General features: G+C 42.5%; 1 protein-coding gene across 1 annotated transcript; it reads left to right on the top strand.

Moving 5' to 3' along the window:
• The first annotated feature begins 1,184 nt into the window (after positions 1–1,184).
• Positions 1,185–16,180, top strand: LOC142488617 (uncharacterized). Its single transcript, XM_075589059.1, has 5 exons — positions 1,185–1,309; positions 1,440–1,612; positions 11,231–11,390; positions 14,375–14,478; positions 15,324–16,180. Exons 1-5 carry the CDS (start codon positions 1,267–1,269, stop codon positions 15,453–15,455), a joined length of 612 nt encoding a protein of 203 aa, XP_075445174.1. The 5' UTR covers positions 1,185–1,266; the 3' UTR covers positions 15,456–16,180.
• The last annotated feature ends 5,250 nt before the right edge of the window (positions 16,181–21,430 follow it).

Genomic DNA, 21,430 nt, shown 5'->3' with positions numbered 1-21,430 from the left:
ACTGCTGGCATGCCCACAACTTACCAGGCCTTACTGTCAGCAGGAGAGATGACTGTAGCCATTTTACATGACCGCTACATATGCAAATATATATATTATTCGTTAATAATACTGAATATAAACCCTACCGCAGTAATAGTACTTTTATGTAGATAAGGTAAGTGAGGTGGGTTTTTGTGGGCCCAATACATTTTCAGGGGGTTTCACAGAGTCACAATACATATAATGGGTTACGGAGCTAGTGAAGGTGGAAAACCACTCGTCAAAACCGTTGTCAAGTCTGCTTAGTTATCTAGCAAATAAAAATATATCTTGTGAGCACATTCACGTCTCAGACAGGTCAGCAACCCTGCTTTTCCCTCATTATCCATTGCAGCTAGTGAATCGCATAAACACTGAGATTCTTCCTACGGTAGCTGCTGAAATACAGGAAGTAAGATTTGGGCGATTTGTGCCTAAACGGACACTTGAGTGGCACAGTATTAATGGTCACATGGCTTCTGTGCACACATTATTTTTGTTGGTTCAATTGAATGCAGCTGGAGGGCTGCGAAATGGGATTAGCTTAATCAGTATTGTATTGTATGTCTTTATTTATATTGCGCCAAAAGTGTACTCAGCGCTTCACAAAGAACACAGTACAGGGAATTATAATAATACAATAAGTGCAGCAAAATCAGCCAATAGGAAAGGAAATCCCTGCACTGAAGAGCTTACAATCTAATCATCAGTCTGTAACAATGATGATTTATTACAATGTATAACCCTGCTCACTTAATATAACTATGTATTTGTTCATCATAAGTGCCCAGGACAAAACGAGAGGTAACTCTTAATGTATTACTTCCTGGTAAAACATTTTTTATAAATAAATAAACAATATAGCACTAATTTATAATGTATATAGAATGTACAATTAATTGCTGCCTAGAATAATTGTTGATCTGATGTTTTAGAACTGAGGCAGAGGGGGATATTTGTAAAAAAAATCTCCCAGCTGCATCACCGCTTAAAAAAGAGAGCCTGCTAATAAATGCCACCAAGAAAGTTATTTTGATGCTAGCAGCCAGAGCGGATCTAGCAGGCAGTAGGCGGGGGTTTTCATGAACTTCTTTGTTTCTTTAGCTTGCTCAACCATGAAGGGATTTCCCCTCCCACCTGCAGGGCTGGCCTTTCAGCTTTCATTACGACATAGGAAATCCCTGCTGTGGGCTGACAGCAGGACACTCAGAGAAATGTCATTTACACCCGCACGCTGCAGCAGACATGCTCACAAACTGGCACTTTAAATATTTAATGCTTGGAAACTGTAAGTTCATTCTCTTATCAATCTTCTGGTTTTGTGTTGTAAGAGCAAAATAGTCGTTGTTTGGTGTTATGAATCTGTGTATGGTTACTTAATATCCCTAAATATGTGTGTGTTTTCTTGTGTTTTGCAGTGTGGTGTTTGGTCCATGCTAGAAAGGATCAGGTGACCCAACTAAACATGACAGTGGCGTGCTCTGAAGATACTGTGCTGCTATGTATAGTTAATGGGGACCAAGGTTTCTCCTGCTTGTGCAATATGACATGGTCCAATGCCGTGGAAGAGGCATGTGGGGATGGGAAACACGTGAGTTTTTAATATAATTATACATGGCTGTTCAGTTCCAAGGAGCACAATTAGTAGGATTTGTGGTTATGGATTAAGTACTGACATGCATCAATCATTTTAATTTAAAAGAGATACCATTGAAGTATATGAGGTTATTCAGGACACAGTTGATTGGGCTTGCCTAGCTATGAGTAAAATACTTCAAATGAGTTAAACTTGATAGGTCAGAATAATATTGTATGTATGTATATATGTATGTATATCTTTATCTATATAACACCATTCATGTGCAAAGCGCTTCACAGCAGTAGTACACGTGATAATCATGTAAATAACAAATAATACAAATAACACATAAAGGGAAGCAATGCTTCAGACATTAAAGTAACATTTAGGAAAACGAGTCCCTGCCCTGAAGAGCTTACAATCTAATTGCTCACAAATAGCTGGAAAGTTGAAGGACACTGTGGGAAACTAATACATTTATCAATTAGGTAAAGCGAATACATTTGGTACATGCCTTTGTTTATTTAGTGTCCCTTGTAGTTTGCTGCAGAATATTTCTTGAATGTATACAGTATTATCGCAATAAGCTATAACAGGACCTCTAACACAAAAGTATACTAGTACCTTCATAAACACAGCTATGTAATCAAGTTAGCACGTTAAAACATTACCCTCTGAATTAGATACTGAATACTAGCTCCTTTTAACTTTTAAGCAAGGTTCATTCTAAAAAGTAGGATACTGTACAATGTAACAACATGTTACTCCTTGATTATAGCTTTGTGTAAGCCATCTTCTTAGATGTTTGTTTCTTAGAACTTGTATATGATGCACCATTGCACATGCTTCATTTCCTAACTTATAAAGCTTATTTGTACTTATCACTTAACACAGCATTATTCTAAGATTCAAATGGCTCCTCAGAGTTATAGCTAAGGATGTGTTCCTGCTTCTTTTACAATGTGATGCAGTTGCCTATGGCAGTAAAAATGTTAGGGGGGGGGGGGGAGAAAGGTCACATTTAGGTGACTTTTATTGTGATGTATGTGCACAGTTTGATCATTGGCTGGTATTTTACTGGCTTGACACACACACAGTAGACATTAGTTTTATATATTCAAAACAGTTTAATTATATCTTGTGAGATTGCATAAAATGTCATAGTTTTCTTATATTCTATAGACTGTAAAAATAACCTGAATTTATGTTCACACGGGACTTCCACTAAAATAAGACATAAAACCAAAGATCTAGTGATCTCATGTCACCAGACACCTTCTACGTGGCGTCATCTCCATCTCACTTCCTCCTTTTGGAGCTGTCGGCTACCAGCATTGGTTCAAGTAGCCTTACCCAAGAGATGTTTTAGAATACAGATGTAGCCTGCTTTAGAGCAGTCCAGCTCCCTCTGCAAACCGCTGCCAGAGAAACGCACCAATATACAACCTTCAACACTGAATTTCCTATTATGCAGCAAATATATTTCTTTGTTGTGTTTGGCATACCATACCTTTTAGTTACACTGGTACTGTGTTTCCCTGCCATGTGCACTGTGGTGCATGCAGACATTGGACGAAAGTACATGATTGCAGGTGTCAAACAGAGGCATTAAGAACACTGCTGAATGAGGTCCTAGTCATATTACTTAACTGGTTCTTGAGTAAAATAAAAATTAGTCTATGTAAAATAAACATGCGAAAATATTATAGGTATATCAATCTATAATGCTACAGACATTCATGGGAACAATGGCCTTTTTCAGCATGATACAAAGTTGCTTCTCCCTGCCATGAAAAAATGTAACCCCTTAAAACGTCCATGACAAAGACAGGCGGGTTCACATCATATTGATAAACACAATCACAACAAGCTCAGAACACCAAACCCACCCACATACATACATACACACACACACACACGTCGACAAATCACCCAAAAATCTACTCGCCGAACAAAAAAATCTACTCACCACCTGGTCCCGCCCCCAGCCCCGCCCTAGTCCCGCTCCGCCCGCTTTCATTTTTTTTAAATTAATTCCTAGTAAGAACAACATTCGTTTTTGACATAAGTTTATTTATTGTATTACATTATACTACAATTAGTCCTTGGTGTGTGTGTGTGTGTGTGTGTGTGTGTGTGTGTGTGTGTGTGTGTGTGTGTGTGTGTGTGTGTGTGTGTGTAAATGTCGGATTTAGAAAAAAAAGATTTGAATGACTAGTTTCCTGCACCCTTTAACCAGTGTCTGGATGCGCCCGCTTCACAATATCTAAAGCAGCAATCCCGCCTGGGATCTTACCTGATCCGCAGTCCCTCAATGTCCAGGTACCCTCATTCCCGCAATGTTATACATTGGAGGGGAGGTGTTCCCTACCTGTCTTCTGGGTTAGGGGCGGATTCCGATGTCTCCCGTGTGAAGCTTGAGAATCAGATCTGGAAGAAAGCAGTATAGGTTATTTCGGTGTAGGTATAGGGCAGTTAAGATATATAGGGTAAATAAGAGATCCAGATACAGAGAGAGTGTGAGAGAGAGCAACAGGCAGAGAGAGTGTGAGAGAGAGCGACAGAGAGAGTGTGAGAGAGAGCGACAGAGAGAGTGTGAGAGAGGGCAACAGAGAGAGAGAGAGGGCAACAGAGAGAGAGAGGGGGCAACAGAGAGAGAGGGCGAAAGAGAGAGAGGGTGACAGAGAGAGAGGGGGAGAGAGAGAGGGCGACAGAGACGAGAGGGCGACAGAGAGAGAGAGGGCGACAGAGACTGGGTGGGGGTTGACTGGGTGGGAGTGTGGGGGTGTGATGGGTGGGGGGGTGACTGGGAGGGGGGTGACTGACTGGATGGGGGATGACTGACTGGGTGGGGGGGTGACTGGAAGGGGGGTTGAGTGACTGGGTGGGGTGACTGACTGGGTGACTGGGTGGAGGGACTGACTGGGTGACTGGGTGGGGGGGGTGTACTTCTGGTGTCCTGCACACACACAGTCACTCTCTCTCCCATACACACACACACACACACACACACACACACACACACACACACACACACACACACACACACACACACACACACACACACACACTTTCTCCCATACACACACACACACACACACACACACACACACACACACACACACACACACACACTTTCTCCCATACACACACACACACACACACACTCTCTCAAATATATACACACACACTCTCTCTCATACACACACACACACACACACACACTCTCCCATACACACACACAGCCACACACGCCGGTGTCAGGATCGCCTAGACCTCCTGCCTAGCCATAGCTTCTTTGTCCACAGGGTGTGCTGCTGCCTTCTGTTGACTCTGGGTTCCTCTGTCTGTCTTCTTGTTGCTCCTGTCTCTGTCCTTTATAGCTTGCTTCCTGTCTGTTGTTTTTGCCTTTGCTTGATGTCAGACTCCTTATGCACATGCTTCTGATCCTGATCTGTTTTCTGTACCTGTACCTGTATTATAGAAGTCTGTTCACAGTAAAAGCCCTTGCTGGTAATCTGGCTTGTCCCTGTTTGTTCCTGTTCTCAGTCCCTGCCCCCAGACCTGTCCTTGCTCCCCTGTCCTGTTCCAGTCTCCTCGTTGCCGACCTCTGCTTGTTACCTGACTTCGCTACCTGCCGCCTGCCTCGGACCTCTGCTTGTTTCCTGACTTTGCTACCTGCCGCCTGCCTCGGACCTCTGCTTGTACCTGACTTCGCTACCTGCCGCCTGCCTCGGACCCCTGCTTGTGACCCCTACTACGCTCGTGCTGTTCCGGCCACCGAGATCCTACCCGCCACAGGAGTCTCCCGTGACAGAAAGCAAAGGCCACTTCTGGATCTCGCTGGAACAGATTCTTCTTCTGCCTGCACCCTTTCCTGCCTGCTGCAGCAGACCACATCCACATGGTTGAAGATAAGTACTTTCGTTTCTTTTTTGGAAATCCAAGTTGGGATTTTGAAAGGTTTTTTTTTTGTTGCTGTGAAATTTTCTGCAAGAATTATTGCGTTCATAACGAAAAAACATTTTTTTTGAGACTAGAACTGTTGCTGCAGAGACTATTGCAGCTTTCTTTGAGATTTTTCGTTTTGTGCAGTGCCTTGGTTAACCCTTGCAGTACCTATTGCCACCTTTTTTGACTCTGACTTTTCATTTCCTGGATAAGGCTTGTCTCTGCATCCCTGGTTGGACCACTGCTGTTCACAGGGTTCCCATTTCAAAAGACAAGAGTGCTTCCATTATTTTGTTACTGCATGCAGGAAAAATCACTGCAATCTGTAGTTTTTCATATGATTGGTTCTAAGGTTTCAGCAAGTTCCCCTAAAGTTTGTTTCTCTGCAACATATGATATCCCTACGCCTGATATCAAAGGTTTCAGATTTGACTGCAGGGTTCTCTGTCTGATATTCCTATGTCCGATGTCAAAAGTTTCAGATCTAACTACAAGTTTTCTCTGTATTAGTTTCCTGCTGTCTATGATATTTCTATGCCTGATATCTAAAGTTTCAGATCCAACTGCAGGTTTTCTTTGTCTATATGATATCCCTACGCCTGATGCCTAAAGATTCAGATGTAACTGCAGGTTCTCTCTGTCTATATGATATCCCTACACCTGATGCCTAAAGATTCAGATATAACTACAGGTTTCTCTGTCTATGTTTTTTCCTTGCATTTATAAATCTCTGTGACTGATGCTAAAGTCTCAAAGGGTCAGCTCTCCTATCTTGTGTCTCTCTGTGTCTAATATTCCTGTTGTTTATTCTAATGCTTCTGTTTTAAAAACACATTTCCTCTTTACTGGTTTCTTGGGAAGTGTGGTTTAATTATGGCTCCCACTCAAACAGTCTTGAGCAGTAAATGTGAACACAGTACCACTGATTCTTCAGAGCTTCTCAAAGCAAGGAAGAAGAAGAAAAAGAAGGGAGGCATTACTGTGAATGTTGCAGAAGGAATTAAGAATGAAAATTTAACCTCAGAGTCTGCATTTGATGAAAGAGATATGCTGCAGCTTAAGGCAACTCACAGACGTATCCCAAGAATAGTGGAAGAGAAGGAAGATGCTCCTACTCAGACGCTTCAAGCTGCACAGAAAGCGATTGATTGTCTGTATGGACGTTTAGATAAGGAGCAAGAAGCTAATTCTGCACTACAAGACTGTCTATCCTCAGCAATTGTGAAGTGTGTTCTACAGGAGAAAGAAAAAGAGCAGTTGGAGAGTGACCTGGATGTCATGTCAGCTGAGCTGGAGAAGGCATATACTGATGCTGCTGAGAATCGGCGCCTCGCTTCTAAAAGTAACGAATTCCTGGAAATCTCTATGAAGGAAATTGACAGGCTTAATACAGAGCTTAAAGTCTCCCAGGAGGAGATTTGCTACTTCAAAAAAGAGATGGAAGTCGTTCGGGAGGAGAGATGCTACTTGAAAACAGAGATACGTTCTATGAGAGACGCCTCCGAAGAGTTAAATAGTAGGTTTGAAACTATAAACCAAATGAGTAAGAACTTCTCTGTCCAAGCCAGTGAAGGAGATAAAAGACTCCATGAATCAGAAGAGAAGAGACTATTGATAGAAGAAAAGTCAAGGATGCAATTAGCGCTGGAAAAAGCAGAGGGTGACTGGGAAAAAGAAAAATATCAGTTGGAGAATGACAGGTTTATCTTGTCAAGTAAGCTGGAGAAGGCCTACGCTGATTCTGCCCAGTACCAGACTTTCATGGCTCAAGTTGACGCAGCACTGGAAGCATCTCAGAAAGAGGTTCACAGGCTTACTACAGAGCTGGAAGCCTCTAAGGAGAAGAGTTGCCACTTCAACACAGAACTAGGTTCATTGAGAGAAATCTTCGAAGGGTTAAATATCAGTTTTGAAACTGTAACACCAGAGTGCAAGAATCTCTATGTCCAAGTCAGTGAAGGAGATAAGAAACTCCATAAATTAGGAGAGGAGAAGAAACAGTTGGCCCAGGAAAAGTTAGATGTGCAGACAACACTGCAGAATGCAGAGAGAGTGCTGCAAGAAGAATGTGTCACCCTGGAGCGGCGCACACAAGCAGAAAATATGCTGCAGTCAGCTGTGAGAACTGCATACACATCTGCAGGACACCAAGGAGAAATGGGTGAATGCTGAAGAAAAGCAGCGAGTTCTGCAGGAAGAAAGTTTCCAGACTGCCTACAAAATAAAGATGCTGCAAGATTATTTGAGTACCCAGTGTGTCCCCAAAGAACAGCATGAGGAGCTGAAGGCCACACTGAGCATAACCAGAGCCTCGCTGGAGGAAGAGCTGAAAACTCGAATAGCTGGTTTTTCATTGGGTGATGCCACGAAACGGCAGTCGCAAAAAGAGACCATGGAAAGTGAATATGTCCCCTCTGCCGCATGTGAAGAGCCTGATGTATCTGTTCCCGATGCCCCTGCTATGACGTTAGACGGATCCCTGGTGAAGTTCCTTGCTATGCCTAATATTCTTGATGCTGATGCCAACGCTCTTGCGATGAGGATTAATGCACCTCTCACAGATTTCCCATCAGCACTTGACGTACACATTAAGATGGCCTTCCATCAAGATTTCCCTGAAGAGCCTGGAGGGTTGTCCGGAGTTGTTGCTGATCCCTATGTTCCTGCAAAACATGGAGTGTTGTCTGAAGGCCATCGTGAGTCGGCCTTCCATCAGGGACACCTTGATAAACCTGGAGAGTTGTCAGGAGGATCTACTGGCTCCTCTGCTCCTGCTGTGAAGACAAGCGCACGTTCTTCCGTTTATCTACGAATATCTGATGCGTCCTCTGCTGAGCCTGTGACCTACTCTGCAAAGTCAAGCTTACTGCTCACAGATTCTCTGGCGTTTGGGTTGATGCATCCTGACATTCAACTGTTCCGAGAGAGAATTGAATTCCTCTGTCGGCTTTCTGATGGACTTTTTCAGTCTGTACCTGTGGAGTACTCTCTGCTCGCTGACAAACCACCAGAGGTGGGTCACCTTGAGTCCACTTTTCATCAAGGCCTCCAGGAAGAGCCTGGAGGATCGTCCGGAGAATGCTCTTGAGAGGGGGGAGTAATGTCAGGATCGCCTAGACCTCCTGCCTAGCCATAGCTTCCTTGTCCACTGGGTGTGCTGCTGCCTTCTGTTGGCTCTGGGTTCCTCTGTCTGTCTTCTTGTTGCTCCTGTCTCTGTCCTTTATAGCTTGCTTCCTGTCTGTTGTTTTTGCTTTGCTTGAAGTCAGACTCCTTATGCACATGCTTCTGATCTGTTTTCTGTACCTGTACCTGTATTATAGAAGTCTGTTCACAGTAAAAGCCCTTGCTGGTAATCTGGCTTGTCCCTGTTTGTTCCTGTTCTCAGTCCCTGCCCCCAGACCTGTCCTTGCTCCCCTGTCCTGTTCCAGTCTCCTCGTTGCCGACCTCTGCTTGTTACCTGACTTCGCTACCTGCCGCCTGCCTCGGACCTCTGCTTGTTTCCTGACTTTGCTACCTGCCGCCTGCCTCGGACCTCTGCTTGTACCTGACTTCGCTACCTGCCGCCTGCCTCGGAACCCTGCTTGTGACCCCTACTACGCTCGTGCTGTTCCGGCCACTGAGATCCTACCCGCCACAGGAGTCTCCCGTGACAGCCGGGGACCGAGGGGAAGGAACACCCCCGCACCACCACTGCCCCGCTTCCCCCCCCCCCCCCACGAGGACAGCCAAGGAAGCACCGGGGGCTGGGAAGGAATACCACCGCTACCACTTCCACTGCCCCGCACCACCACCCGCCCCCCCCCTCAACCATTCTCTCACCCCACGCGGGCAGCCAAGGGAGTGCCGGGGAAGGAATACCCATGCTAGTCAGCCACAGGGGGAGGAGGCAGGAACCCCGCGTGAGCAAAATAAACACACACACACTTACTCGTGCAGAGAAGGATGGGCGGCTTGACTGCTCAGCGCCCAAAAAAAAAAAAATCCTGACAGCTCCATCCCGCGTCACAGCCAATCAGCCAATCAGCCAATCAGCTAGAGAGATTTTTTTTTTGCAGAGCAAGGGAAATCTAACTGGCCACGAGCCAATTTCCACTCGCCAGGTGCGAGTGGGCGACCGGGTTTGTCGAACACTGGGACCGAAACGTTGGCTTACGTGTGTCTATGTTTTGAATACAGTTTTTTTGGATTAACCCCGTGCAGTTTGCTGTCTCTTTACTGGTCCTTGGATTGGTTCGTATGCTATATATATATATTTATATATATATATATATATATATATATCTCAAAAAATAAATAGACGATACCGTTCTGTGGCTAACGAAATGCTTTTATTTGTGCGAGCTTTCGAGATACACTGATCTCTTTTTCCGGCGATGTTACAATGAATGAAGCAAGCAAAGTGTATACTTAAAAACAGTGTCTCTTGAAATGTTATCTGTGCTTGTCTCCCCCCACCCCCCTTGTGTGGATGTGATTTATGGCTGGAGGTGTTAAATGGTTCCCGAAAGTTAGTGATGTAAGAGTGTGTGTGTGTGTGTATCTGTGTGAATATAAATGAATGGAGAGCCCACAGTGTATACAGTGCTTTACAAAAGGTGTGTGTGTGGAGTGGGAGTTAATATAAATGGTGTGGGTAGATTGTAGCAAAACTAAAAGTGTGTGTAGATACTATGTGGTCCCTATTGGGGATGGAAAAACAAGGAAAGGAAGTACCTACCCACACCATTTATATTAACTCCCACTCCACACACACCTTTTGTAAAGCACTGTATACACTGTGGGTTCTCCATTCATTTATCTTCACACAGATACACACACACACTCTTACATCACTAACTTTCAGGAACCTCCAGCCATAAATCACATCCACACAAGGGGGGGGTGGAGAAGGAGACAAGCACAGATAACATTCCAAGAGACACTGTTTTTAAGTATACCCTTTGCTTGCTTCATTCATTGTAACATCGCCGGAAGAAGAGATCAGTGTATCTCTAAAGCTCGCACAAATAAAAGCATTTCGTTAGCCACAGAACGGTATTGTCTATTTATTTTTTGATTATGGAAGCTCGGCTAACACGGTACTGATACCTCATATATATATATATATATATATATATATATATATATATATATATATATATATATATATATATATATATATATATATATATATATATATATATATATAGGGGGTGCGCTTTTTCTTTCTCATTTCAGTATGGAAGTGATTCTTCCTTTGGATTCGGCTGCCCCCTGTCATTTGGTTTTGGTTTTAAGGTTCTCCCCTGTTCGAAGACTGGATTAAGTACTCTTTGGACTAATAAGTTTGCATATTTGTTTTATTTAGCATTTTGGTGTTACATATATTTTTTATGGTTGAGGACGTTTGTTTATGGGATTGCGCTGTCGTGTTGTATACATATATACAACACAACAGCGCAATCCCATAAACAAACGTCCTCAACCATAAAAAATATATGTAACACCAAAATAAAGCTCAAAATAGTTGCGTTGACCTACAAATCCACAGCACAATGTTTTGTGCTACGTTCGTGCCGTTTGTGAGATTTCGATGCTTCGGACATACAAGCAAACAAACGGAATAACAAACTTAGAAATATAGTATAGATATATTAGATGTATTTTGGTGATGATGTCTTTGGTGGTATTCTCTTTCAGGTTAATAAAAACCGGGAAGAAGATATCAATCTTCTGATGGATGTTCGATGTGATCTTAGGTTCAGTAATTGCACAGTCACAGGTAGTGGCAACTACACATGTTCAGTGTGGGAACCATTTGGAACACATCGAAACAGTACGGCCATATTCCAAGTTTCAGGTATAAAAGTGTTAACTGTTTATTATTGTAACTTGCACAGCTCCCGCACATACACAGGATGTACTACCCATTTCGGATGAATTGCATATAGTTTGTAGAATGTAATAGTGTTTAAGTACTGTAGGTGTTTTACACTGTAAGACTTTTGGAAGGAGATAATGCAATAAACACAGCCAAGTGATAGCAGTGTGGAGACTAAAACTGTTTTGACAACATACTTGGGGTTCAAATTTGAGAAATGTAAAAATCTCACCATGTTTTTGCAAAGTACCCATGAAAAACTGACCATCTATGTATAATACTTGTGAATTAGATACTTACAGATGCAGCGGCCGTTATTCGAACAAATCACGGAGCCGTTTTCGTGTGCTCTGCTGTATTCCACGCGGCATCAACGCGGCCAATCGCCCCAGGCACACGTGTTTATCGCGGTTTTCTTTGTTTGAATTTCATGGATTCTGTTTCTTTGTGTGCAATGAAATGAATGAATTGTAATGTGTACAGTACTGTGCTACTGTGTCAATTTCAGGTGTTTAAAAACCACAACACTAAAATGCCATTTTCTGCACGCGCCTGCACTCGCGTCTAAAGGCGGTACGGTTGGAAGAAATCACGCGCCTTGACATGGGTATTCCGAGGTATACACCACGTGAAGTGTTCAAATAACGGCCGCTGCATCTGTTCTTTCAAATTATATAGTTAATATGTCATCACAAATTAAGTCTATAGTTATAATCTTTTATAGAAAGCAAAAGGATCAATGGGACTCAAACTTAATACAACACATTCCTAAAATTGTTTTTTCCCTGCTCACTTCCATTCCATTTCCATTAAACAGTAATCCCTCCAGGATTTAGAGTTAAATTCATTACACAGGATTGTTCACCAAGCATAATCATATCGTTTTATTAAAGAAAAACCATGAAGAACTTATGGATATTTTTCTTGAACAAACTGTCTTAATAAGGGCTCTGTCAATACCAGGTAAATACCAAATTAGAGCAAAATTGTATTTTATCCCTTATAAATCTAAATTGGCTTCAAACAGCAAACCAATTAGTGACTATCCTGAAGTATTTTATTGTCTGATGCCATTTTCATAGAGGTGCCTCTTTGAGAAAGGCCATTACATTACAAAACTTGCGGACTGTATGAAAGTATCATTAGGCCATGTAATGAGTTAGGGATAGTCTGTACAGGATGGGCTGTATAGAGCCAGATCAGATTGTAGTTTGGCACAGTATTTACTTACCATTGACTAAGCCACTTTCTTCAATTGGTGTTAATGTTTAGAGATGGGCAGACTCGAGCTTTCCTGGACCAATCCGATCCGCAGAATGAAATCCGGCGTCTCATTGCTTAATCTTAAAGCCGCCCGGATTCTTCAAAATCTGCCGTTGGGTCCCGCCCGCACGTATTTTAAAGCATCTGTCAACGGATGCAACTTAAATCTGTGGAACATCTTTACATTGATAGTTCTATATTTCTCCTGCCCCCATTATAATTCCATTGACGGATTAGAATTCCATTTGACGGGTTTTAGGTACAGTAACAGGAAAAAAACCTGAATCTGCCTTTCTGAGACTGATCTACAGAATTCGGAGGATGAAAGAAACGGACCAATCCGTTGCTGATTGGAATTATGTCGTAAATGCCGCCCATCTCTACTAATGTTTTTGACAGCTCTGAATAGTATATCTAAGTTTGAGCACACCTTACATGTATATATCTTGAAATGTATCTGAATGTTTGCCTTCTATGCTATACATGATGGTGCATGTAACCATTTAAATCAATTTTGGGACATTCAAATTAAAGGCTGCTGACCTGTGAGGGGGGGTGGGCTGCTGACATGTGAGGGGGGGGGTGGGCTGCTGACATGTGAGGGGGGGGTGGGCTGCTGACGTGAAAAACGGGCTGGTGGGCTGCTGACATGTGAGGGGGGGGTGGGCTGCTGACATGTGAGGGGGGGGTGGGCTGCTGACATGTGAGGGGGGGTGGGCTGCTGACATGTGAGAGTATTGTGAGGGCTGTGTGCAGTGAGTGTGTGCAGTGTGTGTCAGTGTGAGCAGTGTGTGAGCAATGAGCAATGAGCAATGAGCAGTGTGTGTCAGTGTGAGCAGTGTGTGTGCAGTGTGAGCAATGAGCAGTGTGTGTCAGTGTGAGCAGTGTGTGTGCAGTGTGCAGTGTGAGCAATGAGCAGTGTGTGCAGTGTGAGCAATGAGCAGTGTGTGTGCAGTGTGTGTCAGTGTGAGCAGTGTGTGTGCAGTGTGAGCAATGAGCAGTGAGTGTTCAGTGTGTGTGCAGTATGTGCAGTGAGAAAAACGGGAGCCACGGGAAAACCGCGTTATAACCGAATTGCGGTATAACGAGGCGCGTTATAACGGGGTTTACCTGTATATCTAAGTTTGAGCACACCTTACATGTACAGTAGCGACATTGCTTATTGAAGCAAAAGCCGCCGGCTCCATGCGGCTGGGAAGCGGGTAGCCGCGGCGCGTGGCGGCGCACTGTGACGTCACAGTAACATGCGCGCCCGGCTTCCCCGTCTTCCCCGTCTTCCCCTGGCTTCCCCGACACCCCTGGAGATCAAATGAAGGTAAGCGGGGGTGCGGGGAAGCAGAGGGGCATAGCAGGAGCCTTGTACGGGGTCGGGAAGGGATTTAAATTGCGCGCGAAGTGGAGGGGGGGTGCGTGGGGGAAACGCGGCGGCGCGCGGTTGTTACTGGCGGCAGCTGGGGTAGATCTCGGTGTGCCGTCGTGATTTAGTGCAATAAACAATGTCGGTGCTGTATATATCTTGAAATGTATCTGAATGTTTGCCTTCTATGCTATACATGATGGTGCATGTAACCATTTAAATCAATTTTGGGACATTCAAATTAAAGATGGAGGCATCTGAATGTCAACTACTTTTCCACTTTTACAATTAGGGATGTCAATAATATATAGCACTTTTTTAAATATTTTCTTTTCTTTACAAGGTTTTTCTAAGCAAAAAACAGATGTCGAGAGAATAAATCATACCCCAGAAATTGTATTTTCTGTGATTGTGCTTTTGTCCGTAGTCATCATGTTTCTCAGCTATGTAAGTATACCTCCAAGTGATTTTGACACTATCACACTATTTATTTATTGAAGAATAATCAGACTAGAAGAACAGTGCTACTACATTGCTGAATTTCTTATAGACGATGAGATCTGTTTCGAGTTATAATTGGATATATGACATACTTTCCGGTTGAAAATGTGGTTGCCATAGACATCTATTTTTCATTCCCTTGTTAAATGCATTGTTTTGCTACAGTATGGATGAAAGTGCTATAAGTGGATATGTGTATGGATTTTAGTTTATTGGAACAGCTTTCAGGGGAAATACATCTTATCATGGTAATTGCAGTGAAATATGATTTTCACTTTTTGAGAAAGTCATCAATTATTTCCTATTTTCTCATGAAAGTTTGAATTGTGAGTTTTTAGAAATATTATGCAATAAATACAAATAAAGTACAGGAAACAAACTCCCCAGCCTGAGAGTAATCATAACAATAATATAGAAGGGATATAGCTGTGGAATTGTCTTGAGTTGTAGCAAAATAATCCTCAGAATTAGTTAGAAAATCGTGAATCCGGTGAAAAGAATAGTGCAGGTAATGTAGCCAAGTGCGTTTTTTTTCCACACGTCTTTATATTTGCACTAAATCAAGAAATCTGCCAAAACATTGTGAAAATCTGCAAATGGTGGGAGAGATGTACAATTCTGTAAACATTTGGTGAAAGTAGATCATTGACGCAGTTCTATCTACAATATATTTTGGACAATGTGATCAAATGGCAGAGAACTTACTAAACATTGTGTCCCAACCACCCAACAAAAATCACAATTAAAAAAAAATGTATGAGATTAAAAAACCATTTCTTTTCTCATTTCAGCGCTGCTTGCAGAAAACATACAGCAATATCAAAGACACACCGACATACATTGCTCCTCTCTTCGCAGCACAAAAGCCAAAGATTCTATTGGACTTCAGTGCACTCCAACCTGAGAACACTGAGTGTGTTTGAGTTGCTCATTGGTTCCGATCGTTTGCAATCTGAAAAGATTCCACAGCAAACATCATGTGGAAAAAAAAAAAAAAACAGTCCGAAAAACTTGTCCCAGAAGAACGAGGGGCTATAAATGTAACATATGGATCCCAATCTATTTTTACATGCTCATAAATAGCTTGATACACATGTCAAACAAAGAAGCATATACTGTATCTAACTGTCGGTTAACAGAGGAGTCGCATAACATAGGAACGATGAGACAGGAGAAAACATGCCCAATATGATACTTGGATGTGCTATTATTGTGATACACTTATTGTGAAAATGGATGTACCTGACGGACAAGTAATGACAAGTACATACAAAGTAGTGCATTTTAACACATCTTGGCGCTTGCCACATAGCATTGTACTGATTTATCATTCAGGAGACTTGTGGAGTTACACAACAATCCAGCTTCAGTTTTGCTTCACACTGGAAATAAGCAACGAAAATATTTGAGTTGAACGGTCATTTTAATAAGCTACAACAAGTCAGGACACTTGCATTGCATTTTGATGAACTGGGAATGTTTATACATTTTAAACAAAAAAAATTGTTGTGTCTAAGTGTGTTTTATCCTTTCCAATATGCCTCTGAACATCAAATACGCACATCCTCAGCATAATATGGGTCAAGTTAAAATGCAGTTCAATGATACAGCCTTTCAGAGGACACAAAATAAACTGAAATTCAATTTGTTTCTCTGCTATGGAGATAAAAGGTTTGCACAAACATGAGCGGTGAATGTTCCATTAAAACCTAAACCGATTTTCTGCTTCAGTGTTCATCTTATTGCTCTTCGATTGCAAAAAACTGTAACACTGTGCCAGAAGCGACCAACATCAATGATAATGCACTAGACAACTGTCAGCTGCATAAACCATATTTATCAAATGGTCTATGTACAAATTATTGCAACAAAAATGTAGGTGCTGCAAACGGAGGTCGCCCACTGTAAAATGACTGTTATTAGCACAATTCAAATGAAGTCCCCTAATCAAGTCTAACAGAGTGTTATGCCCAGTTAGTCTCCTTGAATGTTTACATCTTCATACTGACACCTTGACTAGGTTCTAGGGATGTCAAAGCATCTTTATATGGCCAGAGCTGGACGGAAGAACCGAGAAGTACTGTACAACATTCTAGATCACCCCTGCCACAGAGTAGATCCTTCTTTCCTTTCGGATTGAACTATTATGCAAACACTGATCTCCTTAATTATTACTTAATTATTATTAGTATCTATTCTTTTTATACATAACTGCATTTCACACTCACATTGCACTGTGCTGCAGAATATACCTTAATATTGTTTTTTGATCATTGAATTACGACAATACAGCCAATATCCCACGCCTCCACGGTTCACACTACTGGATGTGTGCGATTTGATCTAAGATGAACATCGATGCCAAATAAGGGGACAATAGTTTTCTTGAATGATGGTACTCATACAGCAACATGCCATTTACCTCCTCTACATGGGAGATGCAGTGGTCAATGGATATAAACGCAGCAAACTAAACAAAGTAAACTGTGGGTTTTGATGTTGGAAATGAAACTTAAAGTGAACTCAGGACAAATAGTTCATCTTTCGGGGCAGCTATTCACGTGTATTCACGATGTCACCTGGAAATAAAACTGAAAGAGAAAGGTAGGGCAGGAGGAATGTAAACTAAAGCATTCAGTAGCACAACATTTTTATTGGAAGGATTATCAGCAAACGGCCCCACACCCATGTTCTTAAAAGTCAGGCTTCAATGCTGCAGAAAGGTTGTGTTTCGTATATTTAGCAGTGTTTCTGTTTAAGGTTATCTATTGTCACTTACGATCTTATGACCTCTAATGTGGTACAAGTTGTATGAAACCAAAGGTTAAGGAGATGTCCACAGTGAGCAGTGGTAGAAATGTCTTCAACAATGTAGTGGTTCTGTACTTGAACTCGGGCAATGTTAAACATTGGAGCAAAGATCTTTGGATCGTGTTTTAAAGCATCCTTTGCTGCCTGAGAGGCCAGCAAGAGATATACGAAAGGCTTAAACTATAAAAGCAAAGTGTCTCTCTAAACTAAATACTCGCTTTTCATTTTTTTAAAGAAAGTACAACAACGGACGTTATGTTTCCTGTGGTTAACGCAAATTCACAAAGCTAATTATATGCAAAAACAATGTTCGTTAGTTATCTCATTAGCATAGGCTTAAGTCAAGGTGGCAGTACTCCCATCCAGACCCTCCATAGGTTTTTAAATAAAGTTTGAAAAGCCAAGACATGATTAGGAAAGAACTTATATAGCAAGGAGTAGAAGATCAAGGGGTGCTCCAACCATATAACGGCTAATCCATAGAATATGAATCTTCAAGGACCCCAGTATAGCAGAGTGGGTTTAATAAATGAAATGGCCTGTGAGTCACTCATAACCATATGTAGAATTATTGCCTCATGGTAGCTTACACAGTCCAAGTTAGAGTACTCAACTATAGTGGTCAAACATAAAGATATATAATCCTTACCCACTTCTGCTGTTTCTAGGGGTCCACTGTGGCGTGCCAGCCATGGAGATAATCCAGATACACGTAGAAAAAGAAAGCAAACAGCGCACTGCCAGGGAGTCAGGTGGTGAAAAGATAAAATCCATTTATTACAGAACTTATCTGATAAAAACACCACCCCAGGGGGGGTAACAAACAGCCTCCTACGCGTTTCGGACGGGTAGGTCCTTTATCCTTGATACCCCCCTTGGGGTGATGTTTTTTATCAGATAAGTTCTGTAATAAATGGATTTTATCTTTTCACCACCTGACTCCCTGGCAGTGCGCTCTTTGCTTTCTTTTTCTACGTGTATCATGATTAGTAAAGAACCCTGTAAATAACAATATGTTTGTAAATCATATCTAACTGTGATCTTACTGTCACCCAGACCCTGTAAAACACCTATTTTAGGGCCTGGATGTGAGGAATGCCAAGTTTAGCTATGACCTAACAAACATCTCTTTAAATCTCCGTGTGATGTTGAACAGAGTTCTGTAAATAGGCGTTGGAGGGAACATCTCCTTTGCATATCATTAGCACTAACGTCCGTTATAGTTAATGGAAGCCCCATTACGACTGAAACAGTACTTAACACTGCATGTTTTATCTTTGAAGATAACCGTTAACACTTAATGATGCGTTAACCTAAGTTAGCGCATTGTTAATTCAATTATGGAGCTGTGTGGACCTGCTGTTTGCACATAGAAAGTAGTGGTCTTGGACTGGTAGGTCTTGTGAGTGAATTAATATAACTAGTAAAACTATACTCCTCAGAAATATGCAACAGTCCTTAAATGTGCTTTGCCAAAAAAATTATGGAGAATTTATCTAACATTCTACATTTTTGTGAACGTTTCTGGAAGGTGACAGTGATTAACCTTATTGCCAATCTTTCCAATTTCTGCCAGAATTGTGACCTGAATTTAGGGATGTGTGACCGTCAAATGAACGTTTAATGTTTGTTGATTTTTTCTTTTGCGAACTTTAAAAATGTATGTGACATTTTTGGCGAAAACAAATAGGGCATATTTTGCCTGGTTTGTAAACTATAATAATTATATTAGCAGTGGTTGACCAATCACCAAAAAATCTACTCGCCACACAAAAAAATCTACTCGCCACCTAGTACCAAACGTGTGCTGCTTGGGCCAATATTTACTCGCCCGGGGGTTAAATCCACTCGCCCGGGGCGAGCAAATGTATAGGTTTGTCGAACACTGTATATTAGCATGTTCTTGTATAGCACTGCTAGTTTTACGCAGCGCTTTACAGAGACAGTTTGCAGGCACAGGTCCCTGCCCCGTGGAGCTTACAGTGCTATGTTTTTGGTGCCTGAGGCACAGGGAGATAAAGTGACTTGCCCAAGATCACAAGGAACCGACACGGGGAATTGAACCAGTGCCAGTCAGTGTCTTTACTCACTGAGCCGCTCCTTCTCCAGCAAAAATGTTACACATCTCTATCCCCTGGACCTAGCAGCTTGGACACTTTATGTTATAAATTACAGTCTGTAGATATTATGCAGTGCCCAAATGTAACGTCTCTTTACTACCACTAGGTGGTGTCATTGTGCATTAATAGTATAATAATGAATAAATAGTATAAAGAAAGCACTGTACCGGAAAAAAAAACCACACTGACAGAGAAACTTAAATACAACCCGATCCCCTAACACTACAGTATGTTGCAGATTCACCACAATAACAAATGTATCTTGGACTGTCTACTATGTATTAATGTTATAATGTTATTAATTTGCTCTTAAGCAGAAATGCTTTTAAGTAGAAATCTTTCAAGTAGTGGAAGTTTAAAAAAGGAAGTTCAAAAAGAAGTGGAAAAAGTGGACACACTCTACTGCTTCTGATTCCTGCATTTGAACTACGCTGGAAAGGAGGTTATCATCCCACTCTGCACATCTCAACACATTACTATTGCTGTGATGCCACCTTTACTTTTTATATTTACTGTAACCTCACTTATTTTCAAATTATGCACTTCCTTCCACCAGCCTCATATCTCTAACTCTATTCATATTTCGCCATCTCTCCTTACTTCACCACTTCTCAGTTCACATGAACTCCTCTCTTACCTGCGCCCTCTGTCACCACACAGTTATGCCGCCTGCACTAAAACACACCCCTACAAATCATCCTCACACATTCTCTTTCTGTCCATGCTTCTCCTCCTTGCTTCTGGGGATATCTCTCCCAATCCTGGTCCCTGCCTTATTTCTACTTGCTCTCGTCCTCGCCTTCCACATGCAACTTCTACTCCTTCTGGTGTCAACCCCTCTAACCTCATACCCATCCCCTGCCACCCTCCGTCCTCTCTCCCTTTCTCCTGTGCACTTTGGAATGCTCGCTCCCTCTCTAACAAGTTCCTCTCTGTGCATGACTTCTTTCTCTCTCACTCCCTGCTTCTCTTTGCTATAACTGAGACCTGGCTCACTCAGTCTGACTCTGCTCTGGAAGCTGCCCTCTCCTACGGTGGCCTTTCCTTCTCCCACACTCCACGCCCTGATGGCAGGGGTGGAGGCGTGGGGCTCCTGCTCTCCTCTCTCTGCCGTTACAGAACAGTTTCTATTCCCCCCTCTCTTGCTTTTCCCTCCTTCGAGGCTCACACAGTCCAGATCTTCTCTCCTCTCCCGGTCCATGTGGCGGTCATCTATCGCCCACCTTCCTCTACTCATCCCCCTTCTGCCTTTCTCTCTCACTTTGAATCCTGGCTCTCTTTCTTTCTCTCCTCAGACTCCCCTGTTCTTCTCCTTGGGGACTTCAATTGCCACATTGATGACCCCTCTCTCCCTTGGGCTTCCCGCTTTCTTTCTCTAACCTCTTCTTTTGGCCTTCAACAGTGGACTGCAGCCAGCACCCACAAGGATGGCCACTACTTAGACCTGGTTTTCACTAAAAACTTCTCTCTCTCCGACTTCTCCATTTCCCCTTTTCCTCTCTCTGACCATCACCTCATCTCATTTTCTCTCTCTCGCTTCTCTCCATCTCCATCTCCATCTCGCCCTCGTTTTTGCAGAAACCTGCACTCTATTAACCTACCAGCTCTTGATTCCACTTTACGCTCCTCCCTCTCCTCTCTCAGTTCCACTTCAGACCCTGACAACCTGGTCAGGAACTACAACTCTGCCTTATCTTCCTCTCTTGATCTTCATGCCCCACTTTCTCTCTGCCGTCCTCGCCCTTCTAACCCCAGACCCTGGCTAAACTCCCACACACGCATGCTGCGTTCCTCCACTCGTTCCTCTGAACGCCTCTGGAGGAAATCTCATACGCTCGCAGACTTCATTCACTACAAATTTATGCTATCCTGTTTCAACTCTGCCCTCTTTCAGGCTAAACAAACCTACTTTTCATCACTAATCAACACACACAAGTCTAACCCACGCCGTCTCTTTTCTGTCTTTG

This window comes from Ascaphus truei, chromosome 2 (genome assembly GCF_040206685.1).
Source record: "Ascaphus truei isolate aAscTru1 chromosome 2, aAscTru1.hap1, whole genome shotgun sequence".
NCBI classification, from domain to species: Eukaryota; Metazoa; Chordata; class Amphibia; order Anura; family Ascaphidae; genus Ascaphus; species Ascaphus truei.
This window is presented reverse-complemented; position numbering and strand designations above follow the sequence as displayed.

Bases quoted from the DNA above. Each gene is read 5' to 3' on its own strand.
- LOC142488617 (XM_075589059.1), top strand. From the start codon at position 1,267: ATGCTCACAAACTGGCACTTTAAATATTTAATGCTTGGAAACT. The intron at 1,310-1,439 runs GTAAGTTCATTC...TGTGTTTTGCAG, and splicing joins ATATTTAATGCTTGGAAACT to TGTGGTGTTTGGTCCATGCT. The intron at 1,613-11,230 runs GTGAGTTTTTAA...ATTCTCTTTCAG, and splicing joins CATGTGGGGATGGGAAACAC to GTTAATAAAAACCGGGAAGA.